This window comes from Saccopteryx bilineata, chromosome 11 (assembly GCF_036850765.1).
Source record: "Saccopteryx bilineata isolate mSacBil1 chromosome 11, mSacBil1_pri_phased_curated, whole genome shotgun sequence".
NCBI classification, from domain to species: Eukaryota; Metazoa; Chordata; class Mammalia; order Chiroptera; family Emballonuridae; genus Saccopteryx; species Saccopteryx bilineata.
The window spans coordinates 10,992,862-11,016,385 of NC_089500.1; the positions used below are offsets into that span (position 1 = coordinate 10,992,862).

Consider the following 23,524-nt stretch of genomic DNA (forward strand, 5'->3'; position numbering starts at 1 on the left):
CAACCTAGAAGAAATGGATAAATTCCTAGAACAATACAACCTTCCTAGACTGAGTCAAGAAGAAGCAGAAAGCCTAAACAGACCTATCAGTAGAGAAGAAATAGAAAAAACCATTAAAAACCTCCCCAAAAATAAAAGTCCAGGCCCTGACGGCTATACCAGCGAATTTTATCAAACATTCAAAGAAGACTTGGTTCCTATTCTACTCAAAGTCTTCCAAAAAATTGAAGAAGAAGCAATACTTCCAAACACATTTTATGAGGCCAACATAACCCTCATACCAAAACCAGTCAAGGATGGCACAAAAAAAGAAAACTACAGACCAATATCTCTAATGAATACAGATGCTAAAATACTAAACAAAATACTAGCAAATCGAATACAACAACATATTAAAAAAATAATACATCATGATCAAGTGGGATTCATCCCAGAATCTCAAGGATGGTTCAACATACGTAAAACGGTTAATGTAATACACCATATCAACAAAACAAAGAACAAAAACCACATGATCTTATCAATAGATGCAGAAAAGGCTTTTGATAAAATACAACACAATTTTATGTTTAAGACTCTCAACAAAATGGGTATAGAAGGAAAATATCTCAACATGATAAAGGCCATATATGATAAACCATCAGCTAACATCATATTAAATGGCACTAAACTGAAGGCTTTCCCCCTTAAATCAGGAACAAGACAGGGTTGTCCACTCTCTCCACTCTTATTTAATGTGGTACTAGAGGTTCTAGCCAGAGCAATCAGACAAGACAAAGAAATAAAAGGCATCCATATCGGAAAAGAAGAAGTAAAGGTATCACTTTTTGCAGATGATATGATCCTATACATCGAAAACCCCAAAGAATCCGCAAAAAGACTACTAGAAACAATAAGCCAATACAGTAAGGTCGCAGGATACAAAATTAACATACAGAAGTCAATAGCCTTTCTATATGCCAACAATGAAACAACTGAGAAGGAACTCAAAAGAATAATCCCCTTCACGATTGCAACAAAAAAAATAAAATACTTAGGAATAAACATAACAAAGAATGTAAAGGACTTATATAATGAAAACTATAAACCATTGTTAAGGGAAATCGAAAAAGATATAATGAGATGGAAGAATATACCTTGTTCTTGGCTAGGAAGAATAAATATAATCAAGATGGCTATATTACCCAAAGCAATATACAAATTTAATGCAATTCCCATCAAAATTCCAATGACATTTTTTAAAGAAATAGAGCAAAAAATCATCAGATTTATATGGAACTATAAAAAACCCCGAATAGCCAAAGCAATCCTAAAGAAAAAGAATGAAGCTGGGGGCATAACAATACCTGACTTCAAACTCTATTATAGGGCCACGACAATCAAAACAGCATGGTATTGGCAGAAAAATAGACACTCAGACCAATGGAACAGAATAGAAAGTCCAGAAATAAAACCACATATATATAGTCAAATAATTTTTGATAAAGGGGCCAACAACACACAATGGAGAAAAGAAAGCCTCTTCAATAAATGGTGCTGGGAAAACTGGAAAGCCACATGCAAAAGAATGAAACTGGACTACAGTCTCTCCCCCTGTACAAAAATTAACTCAAAATGGATCAAAGATCTAAACATAAGACCTGAAACAATTAAGTACATAGAAGAAGACATAGGTACTCAACTCATGGACCTGGGTTTTAAAGAGCATTTTATGAATTTGACTCCAACGGCAAGAGAAGTGAAGGCAAAAATTAATGAATGGGACATCAGACTAAGAAGTTTTTGCTCAGCAAGGGAAACTGATAACAAAATAAACAGAAAGCCAACTAAATGGGAAATGATATTTTCAAACAACAGCTCAGATAAGGGCCTAATATCCAAAATATACAAAGAACTCATAAAACTCAACAACAAACAAACAAACAATCCAATAAAAAAATGGGAAGAGGATATGAATAGACACTTCTCCCAGGAAGAAATACAAATGGCCAACAGATATATGAAAAGATGCTCATCTTCTTTAGCTATTAGAGAAATGCAAATCAAAACGGCAATGAGATACCACCTCACACCTGTTCGATTAGCTGTTATTAGCAAGTCAGGTAATAGCAAATGTTGGAGAGGCTGTGGAGAAAAAGGAACCCTCATACACTGTTGGTGGGAATGTAAAGTAGTACAACCATTATGGAAGAAAGTATGGTGGTTCCTCAAAAAACTGAAAATAGAACTACCTTATGACCCAGCAATCCCTCTACTGGGTATATATCCCCAAAACTCAGAAACATTGATACGTAAAGACACATGCAGCCCCATGTTTATTGCAGCATTGTTCACAGTGGCCAGGACATGGAAACAACCAAAAAGCCCATCAATAGATGACTGGATAAAGAAGATGTGGCACATATACACTATGGAATACTACTCAGCCATAAGAAATGATGACATCGGAACATTTACAGCAAAATGGTGGGATCTTGATAACATGATACGAAGCGAAATAAGTAAATCAGAAAAAAACAGGAACTGTATTATTCCATACGTAGGTGGGACATAATAGTGAAACTAAGAGACATTGATAAGAGTGTGGTGGTTACGGGGGGGAGGGGGGAATGGGAGAGGGATAGGGGGTGGGAGGGGCACAAAGAAAACAAGATAGAAGGTGACAGAGGACAATCTGACTTTGGGTGGTGGGTATGCAACATAATTGAACAACAAGATAACCTGGACTTGTTATCTTTGAATATATGTATCCTGATTTATTGATGTCACCCCATTAAAAAAATAAAATTATAAAAAAAAAAAAAACAAAAAAAAAAAACAAGGTATGCCTGTATAGTTCTGAAATTGACCACACATAATGTAGAACAAATCAGCTTTCAGTTTTTCTCATAAAATGGCAATTAGGCAAGACATATTAATAGGGGAGAACTTAAAGTCCCTGGTTTCAGGTGTTACAGAGAGTCAGGTTGCCTAATTTAACTTAGAAAGTGACTTGGGTCCAGATTCTGCTCATCGGACAGGCACCCTCTGACCTGTCCCCAGCACACCTGGGACCTGCCCAGCTCTTCCGGGACCATTGACACTTGCCCGGTTTGCCGCCTCTGTCAGAAACATGCTCCTCCCGCATCTGCCCAGTCTCCTGTTGCATCTGATTCTTTAGACTTCCTATTGGGGTGGCCTTCCCTTTTGCTCCTGGTGTGGTGTGCGCCCCTTCCTCTGTGCCCCTGTAACGGCCCACATTTTCTGGTGATAGCACTCATCACACACGCGCCTGGTGATTTGGAGTCGTTCACGAGATTATACACCTTGAGAGAGCAATTATCTCCAGAACCTAACGGTGATTAGCACAGAGTAGGAGGTCAGTAACTATCAGTTAATGAGTGGGTTATAGCTTAATGAGTGGGGATGTAGCTTCTTTTCCTTGAGGTCTTTGGTATTATTTAATGCTTTTTTTTAAAGTTGGTCTTTGCCTGACCAGGCAGTGGTGCAGTGGATAGAGCGTTGGACTGGGATGTGGATGACCCAGGTTCGAGACCCCCGAGGTCGCCAGCTTGAGCGCGGGCTCATCTGGTTTGAGCAAGGCTCACCAGCTTGAGCCCAAGGTTGCTGGCTCGAGCAAGGGGTCACTCCATCTGTTGTAGCCCCCTGGTCAAGGCACATATGAGAAATCAATCAATGAACAACTAAGGTGCCACAACGAAGAATTGATGCTTCTCATTTCTCTCCCTTCCTGTCTGTCTGTCCCTGTCTGTCCCTCTCTCTGACTCTCTCTGTCTCTGCCACAGAAAAATAAATAAATAAAATTGATCTTTATTTCTGCTTATTCACAAATTTCACTTTTGTGTTCATTTGCTTGAATGGTAATGCTATTTCTGGCTTTTAGATTCTTATTTTAGTCCAAGAAAAAATTTCAATAAAAGGCATATTCTTGTTGATTCCAGTGGTAAGGTGGTTCTGAGGGGTCAGAAATATGAAATTCATAATCTAAAATAACATTGTTTTTTGTCTGAATCTAAACAACCTTTTTTTCCCCATTATATTTTGTTTTCTTTTACAGCATTTTTTCTTCTTAGTCAAGGATTATGGCAGCTGGCTTGATATTGGAACAAGGTATAGTATATATTCACACAGAAATTCTTAAGAGTACAGTAAAAAAAGTAAATTGATGTCTTAGTATGGAAGATGCCAATTTGGTTGTCGAGGTAAGCATAGCATGTAGCAATTATTCTAAGCCTCTGGTAGTGAGACCCGCCTTTCTGGTTCTTGTGCTGAGGATGCTAGCAGATGTTTTCTTAGGATGGTGTGTTTCAGGGTGTTAAGTGTGGAGAGAACAGGATGGGAGTGTGGGGGGTGAAGGGATGCTGCCTGAATTGGGGTGTTCAGGGAACATCACTCCCCTGTCTGTGTTCTCATAATTTCTTCATCTGTCTTTAAAAAAAACAAACTATTTAGGTTATAGTGTTAATGTGATGTGACAGCTTAAATTGCATGTAATCATTATCTGCCTCTTAGAATCTTTAATATAGAAACATTTTAGCATGTGATACTGGTAACATTGTTATATATAGGATGATCTGAATGAGAGCTCAAGTTCTTCTTTATTGTGATTTGAATGTCAGTGATTGCCTTCATCTGATACATTTCTTCCTTTTGCCCTTTGTTTTCAAATGCATTCAGAGACAGGTGTTTTTATAGACCGGTTTTATTTCATTCGGGCAATATTTATTCAGCTCTTGTGTTGCCAGGAATTGAGTGGGTTTGGGTGAGACATTCTGTGTTAGACTTTCTGTCTGCTGTTCTTAACCTCTTTAGGACGCTCCGGGCTTGTGCTGCCTTCTTAGTTCCACCCTGTCTGCTTCCCCGTCTGACCTGAATCACCTTCATTCCTACGTGCTAGGTGCATACAAGAGACTCCATAGATCATAGATTTTATTACTCTGAAGTTTGAGTGATTGAGAACAGTTTTGATGGTTATTTTCACCAGACCTCTGATCCAAGCCGAGACAGGCTTTAGACTACTGCACCGGGGACTGAGCTGTTGATTTCTGCCCCCTTTACGCTCTGAGACACTGGCACGTGGTTGCATCCCTCCAGTCTCCCCCCGCCCCCATTTCTGTAGTCACTTTGAATGAATGAATCCCCACGAAGCACTTGGCTCAGTGCTTGGCAGCTCAGCGCTTCCGTAAGTGGAGGTCGTCATAACGCTATTCCGTAACTGTGCTGCTAGCACTCATGGTGTTTCTCGTGTTCGTGGCACCTTTCCTGACTCTGTCCATAATTTGCTGGGTTTGTATTCATTTTAAACATAGGTTGGAATTTTGTTTGGAAAATGCCCTCATAAAATATAGCATTTTTGTGTGTAAGACATTTTGATTTTACTTTGGTAGTAAAATGTACATAATATAAAATCTACCACCTTGACCTTTAAAATGTACAATTCCACGGCATTAAGTACATTTTGACTTTGTTGTGCAAAACCATTGCCATTATCTGTCTCCATGACCTTCCTCATACCACACTGACGCTCTGTGCCTGTGAAATAATAGCCCCCACTTCCCCTCTGGGAGTTTTGTTTTGTCTCTGAATTTGACTGCTCCAAGTTACCTTATATAAGTGAAATTATACAGAATTGAGCCTTTGTGCCTGACTTCTTTCACTTAGCATAATGTCCTCAAGGTTCATTCGTGTTGCATCACATTTCAGAATCTCCTTCCTTTTGAAGACTGAGTAATATTCCACTGTATGTCTATGCATTGATGGACACTTGGGTTGCTTCTGTCTCCAGGCTCTCGTGAATGGAGCCCCTTTGGACAAAGATGGAAGGCTTTTTGATGGCAGAATCGATGTTGGTTTGGCTCTAAATACATGCCAAGGAGTAAAGAGGAGATGACTTTTACGTGAAAATGTGCATCCTCAGTTCTGCACAGCATCGCTGACTTACATTACACAAATGAAGAATTTGATTTTCTCTGATCAGCTTGAGGTTTATCTTTACCTGGCAGATCCTTTCTTCAAACTGCACATTTTACCCTTATTACTAGTAATACATAAAACACAACACATTTTTAAATATCCATGATTTAAATTCAATCCAAATATTTATTGATTAGCAATTGTATGCTAGGGGAGCTGCTGGGAATGGAAAACAGTCCTGGGCTCGCAGGGAGCTTAAAGCTGGAGGAGGGAGTAGCTGCATGCCTGGGCAGTCTGGGGCAGTGTGGGACCTTCCAGAGGGGTCTCCCAGGTGCACTGGGGGCCTTAGGCATGGCACCATGCAGCCTTGCAGGGTGGGCAAGACCGTGGAGGGAGCACTGTTTACACACTGTAAGTGGGGGTCACTGAGCCCGGCGGAATGCGTCAGGTGAGACAGTTGAAGATCCACAGTGACACCTTGCGGGAACACTGATATCTAAAGGCAGAGAAGAAGGAAGGTGGAAATGAGACTGAAGAAGTGACCAGAAATGCAAGAGGAAACCGGGAAGAGTGGGAATGTGGAAATCAAAAGCGTATTTCAGGAAGGAGAGTGACCCTGCGGCCCCCCCAGGGGAGATGGAGTGGGAAGGACGTGAGGGCCGCACAGCCCAGGACTTGGCTCTGGAGCGCTGGTGTATTTAGTGCCAGACTGCCACCCTAAACCAGCACCATCTGTCCCCGGGCGGGGACTGTGAACCAGAGAGCATCATTGTTCTCCCTACCAAGACCCCAGTAAACAGACCCAGCAAAAGTGAGAGGCTGGAAGAAGAACCGTCAGTAAATGCTAGTTCAACAAATTCCGGGGATATGGGTACTCAGAGAGAGGAAGGAGCAGCTGGAGCCTGTCAGCCGGCTCTGCCGAGGGAAAGGGGGCCCTGGAGCTCCGGCTGCAGTCACCACAGTCACCCCGGTCACACCGCAGTCACAACCGCAGTTACCCCATAGTCACCCCGGTCACACCGCAGTCACTCACTCCGGTCACACCATAGTCACTCACCCTGGTCACTCCGCATTCACTCCAGTCACACCACAGTCACCGCAGTCACCCCACAGTCACCGCAGTCACCCCACAGTCACCGCAGTCACACCCCAGTCACCGCAGTCACCCCACAGTCACCGCAGTCACCCCACAGTCACCGCAGTCACACCACAGTCACCGCAGTCACCCCACAGTCACCGCAGTCACCCCACAGTCACCGCAGTCACACCCCAGTCACCGCAGTCACCCCACAGTCACCGCAGTCACACCCCAGTCACCGCAGTCACCCCACAGTCACCGCAGTCACCCCACAGTTACAGCAGTCACCCCACAGTTACAGCAGTCACCGCAGTCACACCCCAGTCACCGCAGTCACCCCACAGTCACACCCCAGTCACCGCAGTCACCCCACAGTTACAGCAGTCACCACAGTCACCCCACAGTCACCGCAGTCACCCCACAGTTACAGCAGTCACCACAGTCACCCCACAGTCACCGCAGTCACCCCACAGTCACCGCAGTCACACCCCAGTCACCGCAGTCACCCCACAGTCACCGCAGTCACCCCACAGTTACAGCAGTCACCCCACAGTTACAGCAGTCACCGCAGTCACACCCCAGTCACCGCAGTCACACCACAGTCACACCCCAGTCACCGCAGTCAGTCACCGCAGTCACACCCCAGTCACCGCAGTCAGTCACTGCAGTCACCCCACAGTCACCGCAGTCACACCACAGTCACACCCCAGTCACCGCAGTCACCGCAGTCACCCCACAGTCACCCACAGTCACCCCACAGTCACCACAGTCACCACAGTCACACCATAGTCACCGCAGTCACCGCAATCACACCACAGTCACACCACAGTCACCACAGTCACACCACAGTCACCGCAGTCACACCATAGTCACCGTAGTCACACCACAGTCACACCACAGTCACCGCAGTCACACCATAGTCACCGTAGTCACACCACAGTCACACCACAGTCACCGCAGTCACACCACAGTCACCATAGTCACCACAGTCACCCGCAGTCACTCCATTCACACCCCAGTCACCACAGTCACACCACAGTCACCATAGTCACCACAGTCACACCACAGTCACCCGCAGTCACACCACAGTCACCGCAGTCACACCACAGTGTGGACAGAGGGAGTGAGGAAGGGGCAGCCAGGCGGATTTGCAGGGTGGCCGTCTCCCTGAGCATGGTGTCAGGAGGCTCTCTGCAGCCTGCCTCCTCCCCTCAGTCCCGCAGAAAGAGCTACATTTTACCTACAGGGAGAAGCCAAAGGACACCCGTGCAGAACCTGGGGGGAAGGCCCGGGAGAACCCCACTGCTGTGATAGATGTGAGTCCGGCGCAGAGTAAAGCTCCGCCCCGTTCTAGCATTGGTAGCCACCTTCCACTCACCCAGAGGGCAGAGGCAGGCACGCTCCTGCTCCTCCCTAACGTGACATAACAATTTCTGTCACACACGTACAACTTATTGGCCACTGTCCTATTTGTGGGTAACCCCCAGATGAAAAAGAAATTTCTTAAAAAGTGAAATAGACACTACCCTGTGGCCCAGCAATTAGCGAGTTCATGACCTCCCACTTGCAGAAAAAACACATGTTCAGAGAAAGTCTTGTGTAGGAATTTTCATAGCCGTGCTGTTCATAATGGCCAGAGTTGGGAAGCAACCCAGATGTTCATCAGCACATGAGTGGGTACATGAATTAGGTAGGCCACATGTCCATACAAAGGCGTTACTTCTTACTATTAAAAAGAAATGAAAGGCTGATGAACTCAACTGCATGGACGAATCTCATGAAACTTCATATTGAGTGAGAGAAGCCAGAGAGAACAGTGTATTATTCCATGAAATGCTAGAATAGGCAGGGTTGACCTTCAGTCACAGAAAGCTGATTAGTAGTTGTGTGGGGCTGGCAGTTGAGGTGAGCTTGATTTTATGGGGAGCACGTGGGACCTTGGGGTGATGGAAGTGTTCTGTATGTTGATGGTGACAATGGTTGCAGGTCATCTGTCAATACTCATCTAACTGGATCCTGAAAATGGTTTCATTCCTTGTATATCAATTATATTTCAAAGCTGATTCATAAGGAAAAACAGAAGAATTAAAATCACTATCTAAAATTGAAATGAGAAGGCTGTCGTGTAAGTAGCTAAATCCTCTGTCCCTGCGGGGACTTAATCAATAATCTTTTAAATGGATGCATCATTAAGCAGCAACATAAAGACATGCGTGTACGTTAAGGAGGTAACCACCAGGAAGTGGTCAGAGCGGCTGCTCTGAGAAGCAGGAAGAAGGAATGGGGGATTGCTGCTCTTTATTATGAATCTGCCTCCATCATCGGAGCACGGCACGTGTGATGCTGATGCAAAATGAATGAAGGGGAAGTGCATCAGGGAGGTGGGAGGTGGGCGGAAGAACTGGGTGGGTGGACAGCTCTTTCTTGCGCACCTGGAATAGGGAGGGAGGATGCAGGCCGGGCCGGGAACACCCTCGCACCTTTCTGTGCGGCACTGTTGCCATCATTTTGTTTTGCCTGGGAGCACAACAGTATTACAGTTGGAAGGACGAATGTCCCTCCTTACATCAATTCTGATTACCTTCCGGCAGTGCTGGACTTCTGGAGCCAGTCTTGGGGCCCAAGTGGAGTAAGCTCGTTTCCAGGGCAGAGGCAGGTGCTCTCCACGGGGCCCGGGCCAGGCAGTGCATTGCAACGTGAGGTCCTCGCTGCAGCAGCTGGTTGCGGAGACGTGGGCCCTGAAGGCCATGGTGAAGGCAGTTCAGAGACCAGGAAACGCATCTGTATCAGGTACAAGACCAACAGGAAGAAAGCTCAGACTTGAGTAGGGGGCCCGAGGTGTCAGAGGACCACCCTCCGGTCACAACACAGATAAGCAGTGTTTGTGTCATGGTGCAGTGTTCACGGTGCCTTCCAACACTTTCTCTTGTGTGATCTTTGTCATAACACTGTGAAGTAGATAGTATTTTCCACCACAGATACAGCCACTGTCTTGTTCTCCAGATGAGGACGTCAGGGGCCCGAAGAATAGTGTGACTTGTTCATGCCCCAGACCTGAAAATGGCGGGGCAGGTCTGGGCGGCTGCCCTCGGTAGCCAACGCTGCAATAGTCCCTTTGCCTCTCACTGCCTCTGCTATATAAAGAGAATTTCCCAAAATGTTTGTCTTGTAACTCAAATAAGCTCATTTTTTAAAGTGGTATTATAGCTAATCCCACATTTGTAGTTGTTGCAAAGGAACCATTCACTGCAGTGTTTTGAATAGAATGAATTTAGGATTTAAAGGAAAAATATTGATTAGGAGTGAATGAGCCAAGAGGAAGGGCACCTTAGGTCAGAAAAGTCCTATTTGGGGCCAGAAACCTTTGTTAAATATACAGAGTCCTGTCTTCAAAGAAACTCTGTGAGACAGGGAGTGGCTAGAACGTTGTGACCAGGAAAGGCTGTCCCGGGTGCAGGCGGTGACATGCCACGCGACCCTGCACACCCTGCACAGTTGGCAGAGTCAATTCTCGGTCATGTCAGAAGATGGAAACAGTGAGTCTCACACTGGTGGGTGAGGGACAGCCTTGTGAAATAACTCTATTGCAAGGAGAGCTGTAAGGTATGGTCTGAAAGTCCTGCATCCCTCTTTGTCCAGAAGTTGCTTTATCTCCTTCACAGGATTTCTATTGTTTACTTGAAAACATTCACCAGTGTCTTTGGAAAAATCTGGAATGTCCTTTTTTTTAATGTTAAGGTATTTGGTGTAATTTCATGCAATTGTGTTTGTCTCTTCTGGGACCCCAGCAGTTTCCAGCAGCTGTTTGGAGGAGAGTTATTTTGCCACAGAAACACTTCTAATCAAACTTGGGCAGAAGCCAAGTTAAGCAGTGACTGAGAAAAGTTAAGGATTATAAAGGAAGGTATTAAACTGATACCATAATTAGCATTAAAATGTCATTTATTACACTCTGTGAGTTGTACATATGTTATTTCATTAATTCTCGTGACAGTGATACAAAGAAAATGATTTCCATTTTACAGAGGAAGAAACGCTCCCAGAGGCCAGGATTACACAATTAACTATCTCATTCCTTGCATCGTCTGTGCATTTCAGATGCAGATAATTTTTTCAGAAAGTATCACATAGTGAAGACTCACAATGTGGAAAGTGTTCCCCGGCATTGGCAAGAACCCAGAAATGAGTGAGGTTGCTGGTCGCAAGGCTTCGTGATGCCCCGTCTGCAGAAGATCCCAGCCTGGGATGTTGTGTGGGGAATCCACGCACTGAGTGGGGGGTTCTGAGGGACGTTCTGGCCCGGGGAGCGTGTGACTGAGCGTGGCCCTCAGGGAGGGTCTAGCGCAGGTTATGAGGTGTAATTGTAATGCAGGCAGCACCCAGATAAGGGCTGTGTGAATTCAGAAGGAGGGCCACTTCCTTCAGGCCTCAGTGGTTGAGAAAACATTCTGCGGGTCTGCGTTTAAGCTGGGCCTCCAGTGAAGGGTGTACTTTCAGTTAGGGGGCTTGGAGGTTTGGGAAGATAGTTCTAGACAGAATGGATCTGAGCAAGGCTGTCGAGGTGAAAGAGCCCAGTGCATATGTTTGTGAAGTGTGATACATCACTCAGATTTCAGAAACTATCGGCTTTCTGGGAATTTGTTAAAAACGGCCTTTGAGAGCCTCAATTTGGACAACCTTGAATGCAGAGCGACGGAGCCATATTCTTTGGCTCTACTTGACTCTGGTACTTAGCTGTTAACCACCCCCAGTGAATCCCTGCCTAGGAGCCAGGAATCCTGACTGCCTTTGTTACTGGAGTTTCCTTCAGAGACTGAAGGGAACGGAGGCACTCGCTCGCTGTCAGGGTCGTTGTGGCGTTGTCCTGTGTGTCCCGCTGTCATCGCCTGGGCAGCCTGGCTACAACGCTCCTACGGTCCCCAGTGGTCACTCTGTGCCACCAGCCGGGCCTGGCCCTGTCCTGCTTCTGCAGGGTCCGTGTCCGGCCGCAGAGCCCTCCACCCCGTCGGAGTGCTTGGCAGCAAACCCAAGCTACCAACTTTCCTCTGTTTTTCCTTGATAGGGTTCTTTTTATCTTTTTAAAAATTATGGCTGTATATACTTACATAACATAAAATTTACCACCTTTTTAAAGTGGTATTTACCATATTTAACTGTATAGTTCAATATTAAGTATATTCACATTGTTGTGCAGCCAATCTCTAGAACTTTTTTCTCTGGAGAAACTGAACTCTGTATCCATTCACCAGCAGCTGTTTACCCTTGTCCCCAGCCCCTGGCCACCACCATCCTGTTTTCAGTCTCAATGCATTGGGTACCTTATCTAAGTGAATGACACTATATTTGTCCTTTTGTGACTGACTACTTCCACTGAGCATACTGTCCCCAGGGTTCAGCCGTGCAGCATGTGTCAGAATTTCTTTCTTTTTGAAGTCGATAATAGTGTATATGCAGTGTGTCCGTAAAGTCATGGTGCACTTTTGACCGGTCACAGGAAAGCAGCAAAAAACAATAGAAATGTGAAATCTGCACCAAATAAAAGGAAAACTCTCCCAGTTTCATACCTATTCAGTGCAGTTTGATGTGGGCTCACGCACAGATTTATCAGGGCTCCTTAGTAGCTATCCTGTATAGCCTCTACAGACTCGTCACTGACTGATGTCCTACCAGAACGGGGTTTCTCCACCAAACTGCCAGTTTCCTTCAACTGCTTATTCCACCGAGTAATGTTATTCCTATGTGGTGGCGCTTCGTTATAAACACGCTGATATTCACGTTGCACTTTGGTCACGGATTCGAATTTAGCAAGCCACGGAACACACTGAACTTTTCCTCTGTACTGTCCACATCTCGACTGGCATGGCCGTGGGCTGCTCCGCTGTATACACGGAGTTACGTCATCATCTGCACTTGCGCACATGCTGCCACATCATCCTACAAAAATTGGGAGGGTTTTCCTTTTATTTGGTGCAGGTTTCACATTTCTATCGTCTTTTGTTGCTTTCCTGCGACCGGTCAAAAGTGCACCATGACTTTACGGACACACTGTGTATGATATTTTGTTTATCCATTCATCCATCAATGGACCCCTAGGTTGCTTCTTGGCTATTGTGATAATGCTGCTGTGAACATGGGCGTTCATTACCTGTTCGAGTCCCCACTTTCAGTTCTGTCCGATGTATAAACCCAGTAGTGGGATTGCTGGCTCATGGTCATTCTAGTCTTCCTTTTTTGAGAAACCGCCATAACATTCTCCACAGGAGGTGCACCATTTTATATTCCTACCAACAACAGTACATAAAGAGTTCCAGTTTCTCCACCTCCTCGCCAGCTCTTCTGTTTCTGGCTTTTGTTTGTTTATTGATAGTCATCCTGATGGGCAAGAGGTTATCTCATTGTCATTTTGATTTGCATTTTCCTCATGACTAATTATGTTCTGCATTTTTCTTATGCTTGCTGGCCACTTATATGTCTTTGGAGAAATGTCTGTTCAAATCCTTTGTCTATTTTATTTATTTTTTTAATTTATTCATTTTAGAGAGGAGCGGGGGGAGAGAGAGAGAAAAAGGGGGGAGGAGCAGGAAGCATCAACTCCCATATATGCCTTGACCAGACAAGTGCAGGGTTTTGAACTGGCAACCTCAGTGTTCCCATGTCTACGCTTTATCCACTGCGCCACCAGAGGTCAGGCTCCTATGTCTATTTTAAAATGGGTTGTTTTTTTACTGTTTAGTTGTAGGAGTTCTTTATATATTCTGTACATGAATTCATCAGATATAAGATTTGCAAATATGCTGTATTCTACAAGTTGCCTTTTCCTCTGTTAATTGTGTCCTTTGATGCACAGGAGTTTTAAATGTTGATGTAGCCCAATTTAACGAGTTTTACTATTATTTTTTACCTGTGCTCACTTGACTGTCGAGGAGGCCTTGTGCCATTGCAGAATCGCATTTAACATTGACCATGATGTTTTTAGCACTGGGACAGCCCTGCCAGCCCTGTTCCATGCATTCCTGTATACAGCTGTTGTGAGAATCAAGTGTCCATCAGAGAGGATATAATAGCAAAAAGAGGGACTGCGGCAGCACAAAACAAACATTGAGCATCGTCAAACCAAAGGAAATGGCATGAGCAATAGCACTCGTGGGCTGAGAGTGCTGTGACGGCCCCACTCGGCAGGACAAGCCACAGGAAAACATTGTGAACACCATGTGTCAGCACTTCACTGACTTAGGATTCATAATAACATGCTGTGTAATTAATAATGGCTATACAGGGTCAGAACTGTGTTAGAAACATTTTGTGGTAGTAACGTTGTTTTACAGTGGGAGCTGACTGACACCTACTGTGACCATATGTCCACGTTTACCTGGAATGGTCCCCGTGTAGCCATGACAGCCTCACCTATACAACAGGAAAAGCCCAAAGCGGGTAGGGAGATGATGGAGGCTTGGCCGGCTGATGAGTTCTGTGTGCCACTGTTTCTCAGTCTCTGCGCTGCATCCTCACGGTCTACGCCCTTCAGGTGAATGGGGCGCTCGCCCTGAGGGCTGTGGTGACAGAGGACTGCAGGCTCAGTGCCGGCCAACTGAAGGGGCGGAGGGCGTGGAAGGGGCCTGCACACAGTCCTCACGCGCTCTCCTGGGAATTCCTGCGAACGGCCCCTTGCCCTGCTCTGTCTGGGTCATCACTGTCACCATCCAGTCCCAGTGAGGCCCTGAAAGGAAGGAAGAAGATTGCAGAAGGCAGGGAGGGAGTGGAGCGGTCGGGGTGGAGAAATTAAATGAAACCGCGTTAGTGAAGTGGACTTTCTGCAAGGTGAGGTTTCCGTTCCTGCTGTCGCTCTTAAGTCAGAATTCCAGAACCTTCCCTCTGTGTCCTGTACAGCAGTCGTGGCATGTATCGCCACAGGGAGCCAGGTGGCATGGTGTAGGTTAGGAGTGGCTCCTTCATCTTCATAAGCATCTAACTGAATGTCAGGGAAAGGCTTGGATGGGGGAACATGCTTTAAGATTCACAACCAGAGCACCATGTAAGAGGGTTCACATATCAAACCTGCATTATTCTACTTTTCCCTGCTTTTTATTTGTGAGAGTGTTGGTTTTCAATTTTGCTTTGCTAGTTATTCCTGTGTTAGTGCCTGTTTGGAAAGCTGAGATACTTTTTGTCATGTTGCTGGTATTATTAAACTTGCTAGCAGAGCGCCATTAATGGGAACCAGGGTGATCTAAACTGGGCTGCTGCACTGGTCTCGCTCTGTGACACGTTTTATTTCTGAACTCTTTTGTGTTAATAATACAGTTAATAACGCTGGCATTCTGTGCCTATTATTCACAGCAGTGGAATGTTGTTCTACTGTCCTTATGATTTATTGCTTTATAAATACGAAATGGTGAGAACGCATCCCAGAATTTTGGAGAGGGATGGGAACTGACCGGCCCCAGGAACGTGGTCTGCATGCATCTGTCTTGTTTACAGTCGCGTGGAGACTGCAGTGGGTTTTTGGAATAGGTTTAAGATTCCCTAGCTGTTCATTTCAGGTTAACAAACAGTAGTTTCTTTAACAACAAAGGCTACATACAGTAGGAGGGCATGAGACAATCTGTTTACAGGGGTAGTCTAATAGGTTTCAAGTGCATCTTCCAAGCAGATCTTACCAGAATGAAACTGAGACTTTGAGAGGGACGACCCCGGTCAGCAAGATGAGCGGACACGGGTGTGAGTTCCTTGTCTGGAAAAGCCAGGGTGCCAGGTGTTTACCAGCTGTGGAAGGATATCCTGCCCAGACCAGGAGATGGCGCTGGGCCGACGGAGTTGTTATGTAGCATTCTCTCCTTTTGATCTGTCACACTGTGTCTTCATTTGTAGCAGGTCATAAACTCTGCAGAGCATGCCTTTATTAGGACGTACTGAGAGAAGTGCATTTTTTATACTAGAGGAAAAAATGCCTTTGAGGTAATTTTCATAACTATAAGAACATATTTAAATTGATGTTCTAAATGTATTTGATAGGAGGTGAACTGTAGTTTGATTTTATAGTGATGTTGATTTGGACTTTGATTGTTTTCTACATGCACTGTTGTTATACATTATTAAAATACAAATGATAGCTAAAATATCTTTTCTCTTTAGATAGAATGGAAACTTATGACTGTGCTCAATAATATGTTAATACCTCCTAAATGTAACTGCTAAGTACCACAAAATATCTCTACTCTTACAATGAATACAAAGCTCTGTTAAAGTCAGCAGTTCCTGACCTTTTTCTTCCCTGGCACATCTGACAGATACACCCTGCTCTGTTGCCCAAGACCTGGGCTGGGGCTGATACAGTCCTCCCCATCATCACTATTGTACCGGGCCAAGCCTGCCTGGTGAGTCCATGGGCCCTCCCCACACCGACCACGCCTTGCTGCCCTCACACATGTACACCTTGAACACTGCTGGTTTAAATGATGTCAAAAGAGTCATGCAGGGAGCATGGGAACAGCTGAACTCATTTCAAGTTGAAGTTTGGTGCCCCTTTAACTGCTGTGCCCAGGTGACACCAGGCTTGATTGATGGGGAATACCCCGAGCAAATGCCTGTTGGCTTCCTTTCATGCAGATGTGGGCTTCCCAACTGTTCCCTGCCAGAGGTGTTGGCTTACATGAGCAGGAGTCAGTCACTTCAGACCACCAGAAGGAGCTGAGCGATCTGTGTCTTTTATAGACAGACTGTCACTAAATCTGAGGTTGGGTCACCTACTTACTGCCTTTACAAAACTTTCTGTGTTAAGGGATTGTTATATTTAATATTTTAAAATACTGAAAGTGGTAACAGCCTGACTAGGTGGTGGCACAGTGGATAGAGCGTCAGACTGGAATGCAGAGGACCCAGGTTCGAGATCCTGAGGTCACCAGCTTGAGCGCTGGCTCATCTGGTTTGAGCGAAGCTCACCAGCTTGGACCCAAGGCAGCTGGCTTGAGCAAGGGGTCACTTGGTCTGCTGAAGGCCCACGGTCAAGGCACATATGAGAAAGCAATCAATGAACAACTAAGGTGTCGCAACGAAAAACTAATAATTGATGCTTCTCATCTCTCACCGTTCCTGTCTGTCTGTCCCTATCTATCCCTCTCTCAGTCTCTGTAAAAAAAAAAATTAAAATACTGAAAGTGGTAACAGTCTAAAAGTGATACCAAATTTAGCAACAAAAATCTAGAATGTAATCCTTTTTTATGGCTTTATCAAGGTATAATTTACATGTCAAAATTCAAACATTTTAATATTATAAATGACAAGTGATTTTTAAAAAATCAGTTCAGTGATTCTTAGTAAATTAATGGATTGTAAAATCTAGTTTTTGAGCATTTCTGTAACCCAAAAAATTCCCCACACCTGATTACATTCTATCCTTATTCTCATACCCAGCCCCAGGTAACCACTAATCTGCTTTCTGTCTCTACAGACTTGCCTTTTCCAGAATCAGTATACAACATGTGGTCTTCTGTGTCTGGCTTCTTCCTCTTAGCGTATTGATCTTTGGCATTGATGTTTATTGCAGCATCTGTCTGCACCTGCTCCTTTTCATTGCCGAATAATGTTCCCGTGTGTGGGTGTGTTGCATTTCGTTTACTTTCTGTGGTGTAATCTCGCACAGTCCACATGACTCCCTCGTCCGTCTGGCCCCTGACCTGCTTGCCTGGTCTCCCTGTGGAACCAAGGGTGAGGCTTTCCTGGAGTTGGTCCCCGTGGCTCTGGGTGGGGCCGCCTGCACCACTCCTGCACCTGTTCGTCTCACCTCCAGCTCCACAGCTCAGGCCCTGGGCTGGGGAGTAAACCATCTTAGAATATGCAGAAGTTGTGATCATTAATCCAGTTCATTGGGTTGAGGCTTTTGATCTCAGGAACTGTTGTAGATTTTGAAATGTCCTGTGAGAAACTGGAACGGAATAGAGTTAATATTTCTGTGCTAATTATGAACACAGCCTCAGAATTCTGTGGCTAAACAGAAATGTATCGCAGGCTTATCATAGAAAATACTGAAAGCATATAGAAAAAATAAGAAGTCACCCGTATTCATGACTCAGAACCTCTGTTCAACATGTTGATGTTGTATCCTTTTAGCCTTAATTTATGTGTGAACATACACAGCGCAAGATTTTGGTTTGTTGGGGGTTTTTAAGTTGGCTTTCTGTAAGAACTGTTTCCCCATGTCAGTAAATACTTCTGCAGACATGAAGGTTGTTGTGATTAGAGTGGTGTGAGGGAAAACATGCAGGGAAAGTTCAGAAGGATAAACAGTTGATGCCACTTATGGCCTTGAAGGTCACTGTAAACAATTAGGAATTTATTCCAAGCGTAAGGCAGAGCACTAGACTCTTGAGCAGGGAAGTATCGATATGCTTGGCATTGAGAAGCCACACTCTGGCCATGGTGTGGGGAACACACTGCAGGGACCAAGGGGCAGCGGGAAGCTTGGTTAAGAGGCTGTTGCAGGACTGAGCGAGCAATGATGGCAGCTTGCACTAGGGTAGCAGTTCAGCGGTGATGAGAGGCTAGAAGTGACAATAGTTTGACAACGAGGGGAACAGGCTTATTGATGGATTAGATGTGCTGGGACACAAAAAGAATCGAGGGTGACTCCATGTTGTCTATCTTGAGTAACCAAGTGAGAGGCAGAGCCATCTCCTGAGGTGGAGAAGGTTCTGGGAGGAGAGAGTGTGATGAAGAAAGGTGTGGGCGATTAAGAGCTGGGGTTTGGGCCTCTCAGATCTTGCATGACTTAGAGCAGGTGCCATGGGGTCTTTGTGAAGTTTCCCGTTTGTTTTTACGATGAGAGAAATGACACATCTGTGTGGTGAAAGCCGTGCCCACTTTAGAGAGGGAGATGCTGGCAATATAGGGGGTGGGTGGGAAAGTAGAGCCCATACAGGAGAGTTGAAATGGGATCCGAAATAAAAATAGAGGTGATTGTTTTAGACAGAGCATGGGGGTAGGGGGTGGACACGGACATGGTGCATCCGCAGCTTTAAGGCTAAAGGTTCTCTCTTAGTTCTATCAGAATTTTCTCATAAAATAAGCAAAGTCACCCCCAAGAGGGGAGGAAGTGATAGACCTTGGAGGGGTCAGGGCTTCAGGTACTTTGGGAGACGGAGATCGTGACTCACAGCGCAGGGTCAGGGCTGCGGCATGGACCGGAACCAGATCCCATTGTGACCCCAGTGGGCCGTGAGCCTGGAGCAGCCGTGCAGTCCATGTGGCAGGGCTGTCCACACCTGCCCTGGGTGACGCCGTTTCTCCTGCTGGTGTCACACCCACTGTCACATTCATCTTTGTGTCTGAGCGTCTTGTAGGGCTAGATTTACTTCATTTTGGTAGCGACTCTCTGATTCTTTTTCTTTTCCTTCTTTTTCTACAGAGACAGAGAGAAAGTCAGAGAAAGGGATACATAGAGACAGACAGACAGGAACAGAGAGAGATGAGAAGCATCAATCATTAGTTTTTTGTTGTGACACCTTAGTTGTTCATTGATTACTTTCTCATATGTGCCTTGACCGTGGGGCTACCGGAGACTGAGTAACCCCTTGCTCGAGCCAGCGACCTTGGGTCCAAGCTGGTGAGCTTTGCTCAAACTGGATTAGCCCACGCTCAAGCTGGCGACCTCGGGGTCTCGAATCTGGGTTCTCCGTGTCCCATTCCTACGCTCTATCCACTGCACCACCGCCTGGTCAGGCTCTCTTTGATTCTTTAAACATTTTGGGATTTATTTTTTTTTAGCATTTCATTTTGATTATATGTTTAGGATTTCTATATTATGGGAGTCCAGTTTCAGTCCAGATTTAATCTGCCAGGGTAATATAAATCAAAAGAAGTTTTCCTTCTTTTCGTTACAAATGACTCACCGTAATAGTTCCCTTAACAGATACTGATTGAAGGCCCACAGGGCCTCGCACTGGACCCTAGCAATGCTGGAGGGGGGGCGGGAAACAGAGCTTGTCATCCCTGTCCCCCTGGCCCGGGCAGTCTAGGCCAGAGGTCACAAATCCAGTGTCCTGTCACGTTGTTTTTACAGTGAAAGCAAAACTTACAAAACTCTTACTTAACGTTACTATTTGTTTAGCAATTAGGAATCTGACTGTTGTTTCCTGTTTGGATCGGGAACCTGCCCCCGACCAGACCTGGGTTTCTCACATAATCAGTCCAGTTTTTGTCTTCTCTCCTTTTTAGTTCACATTTACTCTCGAAGATGGACCCAGGGAGACACCCCAGATAAGAGCGTCCTAACGGGCCCCCCCAAAGGCGCTCCTCTCAGACTGTAATCCCTTACAGCTGGAGGCGCTTGCTTCGAAGCTGTAACAATAGCAATAACAATAAATCTTCTTAGGGTAGGAGACCCTTCTTTCCTGGCCTGGGGGGTCCTTGCCGATGGGCAAAGCTCTGAGAGCATGCAGAGCTTTGCTTGCAGTTGACATTTGGGGAGCTGGCCACCGATTGCACTGGATTTATTGAAAAGGTGGTGGGGCGACCTTCCAGCCTCCTTTCCAGTTTTCCTTTAATTTCCCATCCCGCTAGGCAGTCGGCCTGTGTACAGGCCCCCAACAACCACCACTCCAGCTGCCAGAGGACGAGTTCCCTGGGGTTCATGCTGGGGGCCATTCCTGGGGCAGGGCTTCTGTTCCCCACACCCTGAGGTCTCCTGTTTGCTGGGGACAGAGGCGAGCACAGGGGAGAAAATATGGCCTCCCTTCATCAAGCCGGCCTGAGATAGGCCTGCTGATCACCCTCCGTCCCTCGTTGAAGGCTCAGAAACGTGACTCTATTACGAAGGCAGACAGTGGAATGTACTCTGGCAGGCACGGTAAAAGCCCGTCAATGTGCCAGGCAGTCTGCACTGGTGTCACTGGTGTCAGTGCACGGAGCCTCTGCTTTCTTGTACATTTGTCAGATCTATATCTTAAATTTTTTCCCATACTTCTAAATTTATCATCAAACCACGTTCTGTGTGGACAGTACAATTTCTATGTTTAAAAAGACAAACAGAACATAGACTATTGCTGATAGACGAGAAATGGGACTGAATGATTTTAAGAATATCTATTATTCTTTTTCCGAAAGTCTGGGAGACAGTGGCTTTGACTCTGAGATTAAAAAAGAGGTGTAGATATTTTTTTCCCTTTGTTTAGATTCCTTGACTAAAACTTTCACTTTCCTGAATTTGAGTTTGGGTAACATTTTTATTTCTTTGTGGCTGGTAGTTTTGAGAAAATACCTCTAACTTACATCAAAGCACAGAATGGTGTGCTCTAAAAGGTCAGAATACTTAACCTGGGGCATGCTGGGGAGTCTGGGTATTATTCGGGGGGGGGGGGGTCCAAGAATCAAGGAACATTATCTTTATTTTTCATAAAGCTAGATTTTGAAATTCAGTTTCTGCTGGTAACACAGACACAGTCATAACTGAGACCAGTCAGGCATTTTTGTAACATGCCCCAGTTGTTGGAGAGATCACAAAATATTACTTATGTTCCTCGCTGTTTCTGTACCAGATTTGCTTAACATTTTGATATCTATTTCAAAATTATGGGCATCCTGCCTTACCTGTGGTGGCACAGTGGTTAAAGCATGACCTGAAATGCTGAGGTCACTGGTTCAAAACCCTGGGCTTGCCCGGTCGAGGCACACACGAAAAGCAACTACTATGAGTTGGTGCTTCCTGCTGCTCCTCCACCCCTTCCTCTCTCTCTTCCTCTCCCTAAAATCAATATAAGTAAATAAATAATCTTTGGCAATCCTCTGTAATTCTGTGTGTTTACAGGAACCCAGGACTTTCCTGCCTGTTCTCTCTGCCTGTAACATCTTTGTCTCCTTCTGCAGCATTAGCCACTATGTGATTGTCATGTCCATGACCATCGTCCTGGTGTTTCTCAACGGCCTGGCGCAGCTGCTCATGACAAAGAAACTCAGACTGTGCGGCAAACCCAAACACCATGTCATATGATGCTGCTGAGGCCGCGTTCTCCTGCCAGCAAGGAGCCAGCGGGAAGCTGGACACTGATGTGCGCCGTGTTTTGCTCCCGTAAAGGAAACTGCCGTGGAATTCTGGACATGCTGGCGTCTGGATAAGAGAGCTTCATGTTCTTCAGGTCACACATGCGTCATACGGCGGCGATTATCCTGTGGGCCAGCGCCACACACGTGCTCCTCCTTGCCCTCCGCGGCTGCTCTGCTCGCTATGACTCAGAGCACCTGTGAGATCTGCCACACTGGGCAGCTTCACGCATGCGCGGAGGAGGAGGAGCCCTGACCACGTCCCAGTGTGCGAGTCTAGCCCACGTGTTCTGTATGTAAGCTAATTCTTATGGACAAAATATGTTGAGAGTGATCTTTTTTGGCTTTTTCATCCAGTGATCTTTACATGTCTAGTGTTGGCCTTTTGCCCGTGGTAATGCCAGAGATTTTGGCTGATATTAAGCTTCCTGGTCCGCGTCCCATTATTTAAAAATAACTGCTTTTGGTTAAGTTTTAGCATTTCTAACTCACATTGATGACAAGGGCTTAGGCCCTCTATAAATGACTGAACTTTTCAGATCAGCAGGTTAGTGAACAATGTAGAAGATTCAGAAATCAGTTTGGCAGTGTGGAGTTTCTTAATTTCTATTTATGATGAACTACAGTTATAATTTATTTGTGGTAGTTACTTCATAGTATACCAGCAAAAGCATGACAGTGTAAACAGGAAAGATTCAGTGATGTCACTGTAGACCTCAGGCGTCAGCCTGCACTGTGACCTCTAGGAGGGGACAGCTGAGAAGCTGGCGTGGCAGGCAGTGACATTGGCAGAGACCCCCAACTTTCTTATCACCACAGAGGGCGTTTGATCAGCTTTCTCACAGCTCCTAGAAAACTGACTTTCTAAAACACTTACTTAACCTCTTACTCTGTACGTTTTATCTTTTATTTGTTTCCAGATTTTTCACACGGTAATTAAGGACTATTTTTTTACAACACTGTGAAAGGTACTCAGTGCTTGATCTTTATTTTGCTGTTGGAAACATGTCCTTTTCTTCATATATGAGTTGCTGTGAGTCGACGAACAGGAGCCCATGCCTGCAGCCGCGGGCTTGCTTCAGCATCTCCTGCGTTTGCCAAATGGGCCTTTTTGGTTGCTCAGCGTATCAGATATCTGAAAGTGTTTTGAAATGCTTATTTTTATATTGAATAACAGAAAAAAAATAAAGAAGATTTAAGGAAAATGTATTTCTGCTTAAGGCGTTTACTTTTTCATTCTGACTGTGAATACCAGATTTCCAAATGAAGATTTAAGACGTTTGCTGAATAACATTATTTAAATTAGGGAGTGCTGTAAGAATTAAAGTGGGCATATCGAGTTAAAAGGATATTAAACAACAGAACAAGCCATGTTATGCCACATGGACCGCAAATAAATGTTGGAGGAAACCCTAAGGACTCAGGACAGTAAGTGCAGCCTGTCCATAATTTACCCACTGGGTGTCACGATGAAAAGCGTTCCCTGATGAAATATATTTGAGA

The 23,524-nt window shown here is 45.2% G+C and overlaps 1 protein-coding gene across 2 annotated transcripts in view; it reads left to right on the top strand.

The window, feature by feature from the left end:
* The window catches only part of PIGN (phosphatidylinositol glycan anchor biosynthesis class N), a 101,512-nt gene extending 78,282 nt beyond the window's left edge, over positions 1 to 23,230 (top strand). For both annotated transcript variants that reach the window (XM_066246813.1, XM_066246815.1), the window contains exons 29-30: positions 4,058 to 4,110; positions 21,848 to 23,230. In XM_066246813.1, the coding sequence (XP_066102910.1) occupies positions 4,058 to 4,110; positions 21,848 to 21,971 (177 nt within the window). In that variant the 3' untranslated portion in view covers positions 21,972 to 23,230. The remainder of the gene's footprint in view (positions 1 to 4,057; positions 4,111 to 21,847) is intronic.
* Positions 23,231 to 23,524: the final 294 nt, after the last annotated feature.